Source organism: Leucoraja erinacea, chromosome 2, assembly GCF_028641065.1.
Source record: "Leucoraja erinacea ecotype New England chromosome 2, Leri_hhj_1, whole genome shotgun sequence".
In the NCBI taxonomy this organism is placed as follows: Eukaryota; Metazoa; Chordata; class Chondrichthyes; order Rajiformes; family Rajidae; genus Leucoraja; species Leucoraja erinaceus.
The window spans coordinates 124,663,439-124,677,899 of record NC_073378.1 but is presented as its reverse complement, the minus strand read 5'-3'; the positions used below and the strand labels follow the sequence as shown (position 1 = coordinate 124,677,899).

Genomic DNA, 14,461 nt, shown 5'->3' with positions numbered 1-14,461 from the left:
ACACCAGGGACAATTGGTATCCAATTATACCACGCCAAATAACCTACAAACCTGTACGTCTTTGGAGTGTGGGAGGAAACCGAAGATCCCGGAGAAAACCCACACAGGTCACGGGGAGAACGTACAAACTCCGTACAGACAGCACCCATAGTCGGGATCGAACCCGGGTCTCCGGCGCTGCAAGTGCTCTAAGGCAGCAACTCTACCGCTGCGCCACCGTGCCGCTCATTATTCTGTGATAAACATCAGTTGCGTCAAAGAGTCTACTTTTATGCTGTACGTTCTATGCAGTTATGCACATTGGTACTTTTAAATTTGGCTGAGATGTAAAACCAAAGTATATTATCTATAGATTCTCTGCTGTAATTGCAATTCTGTCAAGAAATCTTAACCAACTGATTAATTTTCAGTCATTCCAACCAATGTTCTAGTGAATTGTAAAAGTGCCAGAGAGAAAGTTGTAAAGTAAAATAATATGGTGGGTTGGCTAAGGACAATTAGTCCTATCGGCTAAGGATATATGAAGGACAGAGCTGTAACAAATCTGAAAGAAAACAGGTAACGATTTAAATATCGGTAGACTAAGTTTTAAACATCAATTTATCAAAGCAAGCCCCTTCTGAAGTTATGGGGCTGTCCCACTGTACGAGCGAATTCAAGAGTTTCTCCCGCGTTTCCCCTGATTTGAACTCGGAGCATTACGGTAATAGCCGCTCGTGGGTACTCGGGGCTCTCATGGACATTTCTCAATATGTTAAAAAATCTTCACGAGTCTTCATGAGCTTACCGTTTCCAGAGTACCTGCCGTTAGCGTTACGAGTCGCTAATGCCCCTGGCCCACTTAGGAAACCTGAACGGAAACCTCTGGTGAACTTGCGCCCCACCCAAGGTTTCCATGAGGTTCCCGGAGGTTTTGGTCACTCTCCCTAATGGTCGAAAGTGGTTTCCGCGTGGTCGAGGCTTCTTCTATGTTCCTTTGATAATTTCAACAAAACCAAAACCGGCCTCGACTGAAGATAGGTAGCCGTTTGGTCGAAGCCAGTGGAGTGGGGTCGCTATTTACTTACAGGCAGTCAAAGGCAATCTCCTTCGCTGACCCGCCATTTTGATTGGCTCATTGGAGTTTTCAACAAAGATCCTATAGGATCTTTGGTTTTCAACACCTAGAAGATCCGCCGGAAGGTAAAATGCCCACTAACTTTATTAAACTTCTTAAAATGGTCTCCACTCCTTCTCTCCCCCCTTCTCTCCCCACTCCCCCCTTCATCTCTCCCCTTCTCTTCCCCTTCTCTCTCCCCTTCTCTGTCCTTCTCTGCCCTTCTTTCCCCTTCTCTCCCTCCCTCCCTCCCGCGCTCTCTAAAGGACTTACCGTGCTCTGTGGCAGCCGTTCACCTTTCTCGTCACCGCGCAGACAGAGCTCCTCCGCTGTCCCTGGCCCCCACCTTCGCGATGTGTGTGTGTGTGTGTGTGTGTGTGTGTATATATTTGTGTGTGTGTGTGTGTGTGTGTGTGTGTGTGTATGTGTTTGTGTGTGTGTGTGTGTGTGTATGTGTGTGTGTGTGTGTGTGTGTGTACGTGTGTGTGTGTACGTGTGTGTGTGTACGTGTTTGTGTGTGTGTGTGGGTGTGTGTGTGTGTGGGTGTGCGTGTACGTGTGTGTGCGTGTGTGCGCGCGTGCGTGTGTGTGGTCGGTAGCAAAGATCCTGTAGGATATTTGGTCAGTAGATGCAGCTCACGCTTCAGTCGAGGCTTTCCAGGCGAGTCACCAAAACCTCTGGCGACTCACGGAAACCTTGGGTGGGGCGCAAGGTCACCAGAGGTTTCCGTTCAGGTTTCCTAAGTAGGACAGGGGCATTAGAGACGTCGCCGAGCTCCGACGTACCCGCTACGTACATTCTACGTGCTTACCACAAGTTTGATTTTTTTTTAAACTCGGGAAGGCTCTTGAATTAGCTCGCACAGTGGGACAGCCCCTTTAGGGGTGATTGACGAGAGAACAACAAATCTGGGAAATGTGCTTGATTTGAAGATTAAGAACATTCCACAACAAGACTCCACTTTCACCTCAATAAGAGGCACCAAAGCACAAAAAAAAATCAACTTACCACTGTGGATGCGTAAGTGCTCCTTTAAATGATGCTTGTACTTAAATGCTTTTCCACATTCAGTGCACTTGAATTTGCGGTTTCCGCTAGTCTGTGTTACAACATGGCGCTTTTTAAAACAAAATAAACCTTTTGTAAGTGCATCTTGTCAAAAACAGCAGTTTTGTCAAAAATGCCTTTTGCTCGTTTTCAACAAAAGGTAAAAATTCAACACAGAAATCAATCAACTTTCACACAACCTTTGCGCTGTCTGTAAGGGGTTTGTACGTTCTTCCCGCGATCTGCGTGGGTTTTCTCCGGGATCTCCGGTTTCCTCCCACACTCCAAAGACATACAGGGTTTTGTAGGTTAATTTGGTTGGATACAATTATAAATCATCCCTCGTGTGTGTGGGATAGTGCAAAGTGTGCGGGGATCGCTGGTCGGTGCGGACTCGGCGGGCCGAAGGGCCTGTTTCCGCGCTGTATCTCTAAACTAAACTAAACCATCATTGATGAGTACGGGTGTCAGGGGTTAAGGGGAGAAGGCGGGAGATTGGGGTTAGGAGGGAGAGATAGATCACCCATGATTGAATGGCGGAGCAGACTTGCTGGGCCGAATGGCCCAATTCTGCTCCTATCACTTATGATCTTATGAACATGCCTCAAGGTTCATGAAAAATGTCCTGATAAATTATAAAGTACCAAGGTTTTACTACTAACAATTCTTCAGCAAGGAGGAGGATCAGCAGCAGCACCCATTTGAAACGATGGGATCCAGATTAGGGGTCAAGGTTTTCTTAACCGAGCAACAGCATATAAAAGGGAGACTAGCTCTGGCAGGAGTGACTGTCTTGAGCTGGAAGTGCTGTTGTTGAGGTGAAAGTATGGGCTTAGGTGAGCGTCGGTTCAAAGGTTCAGGGTCTAAGTGATCCAGGACCAGTTGGCAAACTGGATCCAAAATTGACTTGGCAAAGGGAGATAGCGGACAATGGAAGAAGTCTGCCTTGGCCATTGGATGTCTGCGACTAGTAGTGTCCCACAGGAATCCGGAGGCTGGGACGCTTGCTGTTTATAATGTACGTCAGTGACTTGGACGTGGATGATCAGCCAGTCCACGGATGACGTGAAGATTGGTGGAGTGGTGAATGAGTGGGAGGCAGACTTCGGCGGGAGAGAGATCTTGATGCGTTGGTGAAATGGGCTTAAAAATGGCAGACGGCGTTTAATCCAGACGAGTGTGAGGTGACGCTTTTTGACAACATTAACGAGTCTAGGACATACACCGTGTTTTCAGAGAGTATTGAGTAACAGAGTAACCAACTACAAGTCCAAAGAACCTTGAAGGTGTTAATACAGGTATTTCGGAAGGGATATGGGACACTGGGCATCATTAGTCAGGGAACTGAATACAGAAGCATGGAGGCTATGCACAATCCTTGATCGGACCTCAGCTGGAGTATTGCGTGCAGTTTTGGTCGCCATGCTGAAGGAATGGTATGATAGCACTGGAGGAGGTACAGATAATCTGAGGAAGGACATTATTGCCATAGAGGGAGTGCAGAGAAGGTTCACCAGACTGATTCCTGGGATGTCAGGACTGTCTTATGAAGAAAGACTGGATAGACTTGGTTTATACCCTCTAGAATTTAGGAGATTGAGAGGGGATCTTATAGAAACTTACAAAATTATTAAGGGGTTGGACAGGCTAGATGCAGGAACATTGTTCCCGATGTTGGGGAAGTCCAGGACAAGGAGTCACAGCTTAAGGATAAGGGGGAAATCCTTTAAAACCGAGAGATGAGAAGAACTTTTTTCACACAGAGAGTGGTGAATCTCTGGAACTCTCTGCCACAGAGGGTAGTTGATGCCAGTGCATTGGCTATATTTAAGAGGGAGTTAGATGTGGCCCTTGTGGCCAAGGGGATCAGGGGGTATGGAGAGAAGGCAGGTACAGGATACTGAGTTGGATGATCAGCCATGATCATATTGAATGGCGGTCCAGGCTCGAAGGGCCGAATGGCCTACTCCTGCACCTAATTTCTATGTTTCTATGTTTCTATAAGATTCAGCTGGAGTTGCCTGGGTTGGAGCAGTTCAGTTAGAGGGACGACTGGAGAAGGTAGTTCTATTCTCCCTGATGTGGCTGCGATATAGCGCTTGATGGTGCCATGTAAACATCTGAGGGGTGTAGATGGGGTAGATTGCAGGAAACGTTCCTCCTATTGGAGGTAGATGAAACTAGAGGATATAGATATAGTGTAGGGGGAAGAGATTTAGTGGGAATATGAGGGTGGAGGTTCATCACTCAGAGAGTGATTGGGGCCGGCATGGTGGTGCTGCGGTAGAGTTGCTGCCTTGCAGCGCCGGAGACCTGGGTTCGATCCCGACTACGGGTGCTTGTCTGTACGGGGTTTGTACCCTCTCCCCGTGACCGCGTAGGTTTTCTCCGAGGTCTTTAGTTCCCTCCCACACTCCAAAGGTGTATAGGTATGCAGGTAAATTGGCTAGTGTGTGTAGGACAGTGTTAATGTGCGGGGATCGCTGGTTGGTGCGGACTCGGTGGGCCGAAGGGCCTGTTTCTGTGTTGTATATATAAACTAAATGTGTCGAGTACCTAGAATGAGAGAGTGGTTGAAGCTGGGTCGAAGGCAGCATATAAATGTGTAAATGAGCAGTTAAATTGCTTGGATGCAATGAGCTATAGACTAAAGTCTGGGCCTTTGGATTCATATGGAAATGTGGCCATTGACCTGTATAAGGATGGGTTGCATCCGAACACTAGTGGAGCAAATATCCTGGCTAGACTCAATGCAAGACTGAGGCAGGTGAAAGGCTGAGATGGTATGGATGGTGATGAAATAAAGTTCAGTGGACAGACTAGACAGAAGCAGGGCAAGGAAGAATTGAATTGCACTAATCTTAATGGAAGGGGCCTGATGGGTAATGTGGATGAACTCAGGGTGTGGATAGGTACGTGAGACTGGGTTGTTGTATCCATGACTGAAGTCTGGCTAAGAGAGGGACAGAACTGAAAGCTTAATGTTCCAGGATACAGGTGCTACAGGAGAGATAGAGGTGGGTATAAAAGATGAGGGAGTGCTGCTTTATCGATGAAGGAGAATGTCACCGTGGCAGTTCGATATTACTGATGGTTTCGTCCAGTGAAGTTATATAGGTGGAGCTGAGAAATAAAATAGGGTTGATCACCTGGTTGGGAGTGTACTACAAGCCCCCAAATAGTCAACTGGAATTAGAAGAGGAAACATTCCAGGAGAGAGCCTGCAGCTGCAAGACTTATAAGGTTGTCGTAGTTGGGGATTTTAACTTTCCTAATATGGATAGGGACTGTCATAGTGCAAAAGGCTTAGAAGGGGTGGAATTTGTCAAATGTGTTCAGGAAAGTTTCCTCAGGCAATATGTAGAGGGCCCTACACGAGAGTGGGCAATGTTTGATCTTAGGAAATTAGGAAGGGCAAGTGACTGATGTGTTTGTGGGTGAGTCTTTTTGGACCAGCGGCCACTGGTCTATTAACTTTACGACGATTATGGATAAAGGCAGGGTTAAAATTGTGAATTGGGGCAAGGCCAACTTTGATGGTATTGGACAAGAACTTGCTCAAGTTGAGTGGAGCAAGTTGTTTGCAGGCAATAGAACACCTGGAAATTGGGATGCTCTTAAAAGTGTAAGGCCAATAGGTCAGGGCATGCACGTCCCTGTTAGAGTGAAGGGCAAGACCGGTGAGCGTAAGGAAGCTTGGATGATGAGAGAAATTGAGTCGCTGTTCAGGAAAAAGGAGGCATGGGACAGGTATAGGCAACTGGAATCAGGTGTAACACTGGAGGAGTTTTTGGAACTGAGGTGCAGACTTATGGCCCCGTCCCACGGTACGAGTTCATTCCAAGAGCTCTCCTGAGTTAAAAAAAAATCAAACTCGTGTTAAGCACGGAGAATGAACGTAGCGGGTACGTCGGAGCTCGGGGAACTCTCTTAGCGGCTCGTAACGCTAACGGCAGGTACTCGGGAAGACTCGCTAACGGCAGGCAAGCATGGGAAGACTCATGAAGATTTTTCAACATGATGAAAAATGTCCACGAGAGCCCCAAGTACCGGCGAGTGGCCATTACCATAAATCTCCGAGTTCGAATCGGGGCAAACTCGGGCAAACTCTTGGAATGAACTCGTACCGTGGGACAGGGCTTTTCAGAAGATAACCAGTAGAGCAAATAGGGAGCAGGAGATAGGTCTGGTAGATAATATTAAGGGAGAACAATGAGATTTATTGGTACACATTAAGGGAAACATTGACCATCGAAAGAGGGTGACTAAAGAGGGAATAGGGCTCCTCAGATACCAAAAGCAGTCATCTGTGTGTGGAGCCACGGGAAATGGCCAAAGTCCTCAATGAGTATTTCTCCTTTTTAACTATAGAGAAAGACATGAGGACTGGGGAACTTGTGACAGTTAATGAAAGTGATTTGAGGACAGTTAGTATTACGGTCAAGGAGGTGCTGAACGTCTTAAGACAATCGTCCTGGGTCTGATCAGATATACCCGAGGACTCTGAGAAGCTAGAGAAGAAATTCCAGGTGCCCTGGCTGAGATATAATCATCATTAGAGATGGCGGACATGCTGGAAGACTGGAGGGTGGCTAATGTTGGGCCTCTATTTAAGAAGGGCTGCAAGGATGTCTGGGAACTTTGGTAGTAAGGGGTTGACGAATCTGATTGAATTTTTTGAAGATGTGACCAAGGAGGTTGATGAGAGCCGTAGCCATGTTTATATGGATTTCACAAGCCATTTGATTAGGTTCCACAGGGAAGGCTGCTCTGGAAGGTTAGTTCGCATGGGATCCAGGGAGAACAAGCTGACTGGATAGAAAATTTGCTTCCTGAAAGGAAGCAGAGGATGATGGTGGAAGGTTGTTTTTCAGACTAGAGGCCTGTGACTAGTGGTGCGCCTATGGATTGGTGTTGAGCCCTTTGCCGTTTATGGGTGATATCAACGATTTGGATGAGAATGTAGAAGGCATGATCAGTAAGTTTGCAGATGGCACCAAAGTAGGTGGTATTGTAGATAGTGAAGATGATTATCAAAAATTACAGCAGGATCTTGATCAGTTGGGCAAGTGGGCTGAGGAATGGCTACGGGTGTTTAATGCAGGTAAGTTGCTTTTTGGGAAAGACCAGGACGGGACCTTCACAGTGAATGGCAGGGCTCTGGGGAGTGTTGTAGAGCAGACGGATCAAGATGTGCAGGTACATAATTCCTTGCAAGTGGCGTCACAGGCAAATCGGGTGTTCAAGAAGGCTGACAGCACATTGACCTTCATCAATCATAGTAATGAGTATGGAAGTTGGGATGTTATGTTACAGTTGTACAAGACATTTGGAGTACTGCGTTCAGTTTTGGTCGCCCTGTTATAGGAAAGATGTTGTTAAGCTGGAAAGAATGCAGAGCAGAATTACAAGGACAGTGACAGGACTCAAGGGCTTGAGCTGCAGGGAGAGGTTGGGCAGGCGAGGAATTCATTCCCTGGAGCACAGGAGGGTGAGAGGTGATCTTATAGAGATGTATAACATCATGAGAGATGCACAGAGGAGGGAATCAAGAACCAGAGGAGATAGGTTTAAGGTGAGAGGGGAAAGATTTAAAAGGAACCTGAGGGGCAACTTATTTCACACAGAGAATGGTGGCTATATGAAACGAGCTGCCAGAGACGGTAGTTAAGGCAGGAATTATAACACTGAAAAGACATTTGGACAGGTAGATGGATAGGAGAAGTTTAGAGGGATATGGGCCAAATGCGGGAAGGTGGGATTAGTATACGTGGGGCATCTTGGAAGGCATGGGCAAGTTGGGCTGAAGGGCCTGTTTCCATACTGTGTGACTATGATCGGTGTGGATGAGTTGGGCTGAGGGGACTGTTTCATGTACGATTGTATTATTCAATTGGGTGGTGGTCTACCCTGTTAGCTTTACAGTGTAAAAAAAATGTATTTATCAGCAAAATTTGAGTTGAAAATTGATTAGAGTCTCTGTTGAGAGAACTGAAACGAGAAACATGTTGGTCACACTACATCCACTAACCAGGTTAAGCTGCATCAGAGTTTAGCGATACAGCATGGAAACAGGCCCTTCGGCCCACCTCCTCCATGCTGACCACTGATTATCCTTTCACTATGGTTTGATGTTACTCCACTTTCTCATCCACTCCCTCCGGATTAGGGACAATTTTACAGAGGCCAATTAACCTACAAACCTGACGTGTTTGGGATGTGGTAGGAAACTAGGGCGCCCAGAGAAGACCCATGCGGTAACACGGTGAATATACAAACTCCACACAGATAGCACCCGTGAATCAGGATCAAACCCAGTTTTCTGGCCACTTCAGACAGAATTGCTGTGAGCAAGGAAGGGAATGTGGTGCTCGCTGCCAGTATATAGTACGACCCGTCAGCAGGATTTTAATGCACACCATTTGTTTTTATACATACATGTGAATTTGATCTGATGCAATTTTTAGTGGGTTTTAAAACATTATTCCATGATTAAATAACACAACAGAGGAGCTTGAAATTAGTGTTGTTTTAATTATCTTGCAAAAAAAATAAATAATGGAGGACAAATTTTAAACCAGTATGAATTGAGCTGACGAACAGTTTAAAAATAAATCACCCAGGCTTTGTCCGTCAGTACATTTCAAAACCCTTTCTTCCTGTCAATTCCCTCTATACTCTCTCTTCATCTTATTACAACAATTTTCTCAGATCATGGGTCACAGTCTATTGCATTTTTACATCATACTTCTTTTCTCAGTTCAGCCTCCATAAAGATCCCATGGAAGTCTCTCCTTAAACCATTTTATCTTTCCACTCTCTCCCCTCCTCGAGGGCTGGTCATTTCTCCGGTCACTTTACACGCCATCTTAATGCGCTTTAGCGCACTTCGACCTCCTTTGTGGGGACTTCTATCCTCCTGTAAAGTGCTCGGATATCCATGGCAAGATGTACTGTGCTATTGTTTATCTTTCCTGTTTTCCCACGCTGATCTGCCATGTTCCATGTCTCCAGCCCAGGAGCTGCAGAGCTGGCATCAGGTGTGAACATTATTAAGCATTTCCGAAGGGAAGCCAAGAGATCAAATTCCCTTGACCTGATGTATTCTCTGAAGAGCTGTTCCCTGATGGAAATGGCAACATGTGAACAGTTTCCTCAGAATTGGTGCACCTAAACGGCCTAACTCCCAGAGGGAATGAACGTTACTTTTCAACATAAGAGCCATCTGTTACAAGGCTTTAACTATTTTGATCACTCGTTAACTAATAATGACAGAGAAAATATGCACACAAACAGCACTGGTCCATATTTGTCATTTTTCTCTTCCAATTATGTAAACAAGGTTTAAAATGTGGCATTGAAGCAACCGCCGCCTTGAAAATTATACAAAGATAGCAGCCAATTTAGTCGAGACACAGCGCGGAAACAGGCCTTTCGGCCCACCGAGTCCGCACCGACCAGCGGTCCCCGCACGTTAACACTGTCCCACACAAACTAGGGACAATTTTACATTTATACTAAGCCAATTTGCCTAACAAACCTGTACGTCTTTGGAGTGTGGGAGGAAACCGATGATCTCGGAGAAAACCCACGCAGATCACGGGGAGAACGTACAAACTCCGTACAGACAGCACCCGTAGTCATGATCGAACCCGGGTCTCTGGGGCTGTAACCGGGGCAAGGCTGTATCTCCACCGCTGCGCCACCGTGCCGCCCTATGTAATGCAATGTAACCAACGTAATGCAGAAAACACTCAACGAAAGCTGTGGTGTAAAATTTAATAAAACAAACCTGAAATATGCAAGATGGATTAATTTGCTTTTAGGCATTAGATTCGTCCACAGAAAATACTGCATTTAACTACATAATATGACATTAATTTTACAATATTCTGTCGTGGACCACTGTGTGGAGAACAATGTTTTAGTGCGGAATTTTAGTCATTACCCAAATTGTAGAGGAATTCATTATTTTGTTGCTAGAACTTGCTGGGATTGTCATGTTGATTAGTACGGGTGTCATGGGGTTATGGGGAGAAGGCAGGAGAATGGGTTTAGGAGGGAGAGATAGATCAGCCATGATTGAATGCTAATGTGGACTTGATGGGCTGAATGGTCTAAAACTGCTCCTTGTGGAGCCACATGTTATTTCCTGTAACTGCTGCTAGATTAGATGTAGGTTTCCAAGTCACTGGTTAAACAGGGCATAGGATAAATGAGGATATGGGCAGTAGACTTTTAGATGAACTAAAGTTACGGAGGGTGGAAGATGGAAGTAGGAATTAATATCATTGAAGCCGGAGATATCAGAAAAACAGATACGGGTTTCTGTGTAGGAAGGAACTGCAGATGCTGGTTTACACCGAAGACAGACACAAAATGCTGGAGTAACTCAGCGGGACAGGCAGCATCTCTGGAGAGAAGGAATGGGTGACGTTTCGGGTCGAGACCCCTCTTCAGACTGAGAGTCAGGGGAGAGGGAGACACAGAGATAAGGAAGTGTAAGGTGAACTCTCGTCAGAAAGATGAGGAGACCTTCTTCAAAGTAGGCATACCATGATGAGATTTCGCAGTGGAGCAGATGAAATGTGCAGGAAGGAGGTGGGTGAGAAGGAGGGAAGAAAATCAAACATTTCCATTTAAGTGACCACTGGAAAGAACTCTGAAGAAGGGTCTCATCCTGAAACGTCACCCATTCCTACTCTCCAGAGATGCTGCCTGCCGCTGAGTTACTCCAGCATTTTGTATCTACCTTCTACTGGAAAGAACTATTAACCTTACAAATTAACAGGGTTCACTAGACAAAATTAAAGTAGATAAATGGCAATTAGCTCTGTATACACAGAAGAGGCAGTAGATAATATGGCTTGGTGAACTTGGTTCATCATTCAATACATCCATTGCTAATCCTCTATTTCAATATCAGATTCCAGCTCTTTCCCCATACACCCCTTAGCATGCCCTAGTGAGACCACACTTGGAATATTGTTTGCAGTTTTGGTCTCAAAATTTGAGGAAAGACATTCTTGCTATTGAGGGAGTGCAGCGTAGGTTCATGAGGTTAATTCCCGGGATGGCGGGACTGTCATATGTTGAAAGAATGGAGCGACTGGGCTTGTATACACTGGAATTTAGAAGGATGAGAGGTTATCTTATTGAAACATAAAAGATTATTAAGGAATTGGACACACTAGAGGCAGGAAACATGTTCCCGACGTTGCAGGAGTCCAGAACCAGGGGCCACAGTTTAAGAATAAGGAAGGGGTCAGACAATTAGAACGGAGATGAGGAAAAACTTTTTCACCCAGAGAGTTGTGCATCTGTGGAATTCTCTGCCACAGAAGGCAGTGGAGGCCAATTATCTGTATGATTTCAAGATAGAGTTAGATAGAGCTCTTAAAGATAGCGGAGTCAGGGGATATGGGGAGAAGGCAGGAACAGGGTACTGATTGTGGATGATCAGCAATGATCATAGTGAATGGCAGTGCTGGCTCGAAGGGCTGAAAGGCCTACTCCTGCACCTATTGTCTATTGCCTCGATCTCATGTTTATAAGCGATACGAGCAGAATTAGGCCATTCGGCCGATCAAGTCTACTCCGCCATTCGATCTATCTCTCCCTCGTTATCCCCTTCTCCCCATAACTCCTGACACCCGTACTAATCAAGATTATATTTTTCTCTTCCTTAAAAATATCCATTGACTTGGCCTCCACAGCCTTCCTTGGCAATGAATTTCTCAGATTCACCACCCTCTGACTAAAGACATTTCTTGTCATCTCCTTCCTAAAGGAACGTTATGTAATTCCATGACCTCTGGTCCCAGACTTTCCCACTAGTGGAAGCATCTTCTCCACATCCAATCTATACAGGACTCCTTAAATAGTGACTTGACCAGCACAGCCTTTTGTGGGTGGAGAATTCCACAGGTTCACCACCTTCAAAAGGAAGATTTTTATCCAAGGGTGCAAACGCATATCCTGAGATTGGGACTCTTGTTCTAGTCCCCTCCTTCAGCCAGAAGGAACATCCTCTCCGCATCCAAGCCTGCCAAGCCCGATCAGAACTTGGTACGTTTCAATGAGATCGTTTGGAGCAGAATTGGTTTCCTCTTTATACCTGATCTCGTCCTGACTTGTGTGAAGCCATGTGACGATCCAGTTGTGTTCTGTAGGCAAATGTGTAGCGACAGAGGGAACAGCTGAAGTTGTCGTCGTTTTTCTCATGCCGATATTTTATGTGATCTTTTAGTGAAGTCAAACGCTTGTATCCTCTATCGCAATACGGGCAGGTGAGCAGCTGTGCAAAAGCATCAGGTGTTCCTGTAAATTTGAAACGATATATATAAATACACATTATTTGCATCTATTCCTAAAAGAGAGCTTACCAATTATGCTTCCCATACAATTAAAATTGATTGGGAAGCATAGGCTGACCAGATAAACGACCTCGCTCCTGTGACTTACACGTTTTAATTATACGACACAATAGAACTTTATTCATCCCAGAAGGGAAAGTGATCTGCCAACAGTCATAAAACACAAAATATATGAAATTAAAGTGATGAGTGGAAAGGATTGGGGATGTGCAAAGATTGGTGGTGGGGGGGGGGGGAGGAGACTCAGTCTACCCCACGGCAGAAGGGGGAGGAGTTGTACAGTTTGATAGCCACGGGGAAGAAGGATCTCCTGTGGCGTTCTGTGCTGCATCTTGGTGGAACCGGTCTGCTGCTGAAGGTGCTCCTCAGGTTGACCAGTGTGTCATAGATGGGGTGAGCTGTATTGTCCAAGATGCTCCGCAGTTTATATTATAGTCACCCACATCAAACATGAGTAGCACCCAATTTTTCCTCCCCATTTCCAAGTTACAAGAAAACGAAAGTGTTACAGTTGCATTTTAATAATATATCAGGTAAAACCACAAATTGCAGCCCATGCATCTGCATTTAAGAGTTGTGAATCAAAGTGGACATTTATGGTTTGTCCCCTGCAAAAGTACTTTTGGTTGACAAACATTACAGAATATTACATGAAAAATATTTCAAGATTAAAAATAAATACCCTTTTGTGTCAAGGAATCATTTTTTGTCGTGCACTCATCCACAGAGCTGCAATATTTATATATAATTGTACCTGTTGGACAAGGCACTAAGTGCTGGTGGAACTCAGCAGGTGAGGTAGCATCTGTGGAGGGATTGGACATAAGATGATTCGAGTCAAGACACTTCTTCAGACTGATAAAGAGGTGGAGGGGGAGATGGAGGGGGGTGCAGAGAAAGCTGCCAAAGTAGCTGTAGTTCTTGCGTCTCCATTTTTTACTACTACGTGAAAAATCCCCTCAGATCATGCATGCTTAGAAGAAGCTCTCTTTTTCTCTCTGTCGGTCTGAAGGAGGGTCCCGACCTGAAACATCATCAGTCCCATCCCTCCGCAGGTGTTGCCTGGCCTGCTGAGTTCCTCCAGCACTTTGTGCGTTTTGCTCAAGATTCCTGTGTCCACAGTTTCCTGTATTCCATATGTTTAGTTTAGTTTAGTTTAGTTTGGAGATACAGCGCGGAAACAGGACCTTTGGCCCACCGGGTCTGTGCCGACCAGCGATCCCCACACAATTAACACTATCCTACACACACTAGGGACAATTTTTACATTTACCAAGCCAATTAACCTACAAACCTTTACGTCTTTGGAGTGCGGGGAGGAAACCGAAGATCTCGGAGAAAACCCACGCAGGTCACGGGGAGAACGTACAAACCCAGTACAGACAGCACCCGTAGTCGGGATCGAACCCGGGTCTCCGGCGCTGCAAGCGCTGTAAGGCAACAACTCTACTTCTACCGTGACCGCTCATGTTCAACATGTTCAATGTTGATGTGCTCTTTATATACAAGTGTCACTTTTGCTCTTAGGGAACTTCTGCAATTACAAATGTTTTACAGAGTGATTTCCCATGCCGTGCACACATTGTGGGATGATTTGTGATATTCAGTATGATCCTACAAGGCAGAGTTAGGATTTTTAAGAGCAACTACTTTAGAAGAGTGGAGGTGTTTGCCTGCGAGGAAAGGGAATAGACAATGACCGCAGGTGATCCCTGTGGCCATTCCCCTTCATAACCCATTAGGATAGACACAAAATGCTGGAGTAACTCAGCAGGTCAGGCAGCATGACTGGATAGAAGGAATAGGTGGTGTTTTCGGGTCGAGACCCTTCTTCTATTACCCAACTTAACATGTATTTTTCCCCTATAATACATGAATGCAGGAATACGCGACGTTTCGGTTCAAGACCTTTCTTCGGACTGAGAATCAGGGGAGAGGGGGA

General features: G+C 45.5%; 1 protein-coding gene across 5 annotated transcripts in view; it reads right to left on the bottom strand.

Moving 5' to 3' along the window:
- LOC129715173 (zinc finger E-box-binding homeobox 1-like) overlaps positions 1–14,461 on the bottom strand; it is a 179,155-nt gene that overhangs the window by 26,086 nt on the left and 138,608 nt on the right. For all 5 annotated transcript variants that reach the window (XM_055665068.1, XM_055665045.1, XM_055665062.1 and 2 more), the window contains 2 exons: positions 12,261–12,463; positions 2,105–2,213 (listed from right to left, as the gene is read on the bottom strand). In XM_055665068.1, coding sequence (XP_055521043.1) covers positions 2,105–2,213; positions 12,261–12,463 — 312 coding nt within the window. The remainder of the gene's footprint in view (positions 1–2,104; positions 2,214–12,260; positions 12,464–14,461) is intronic.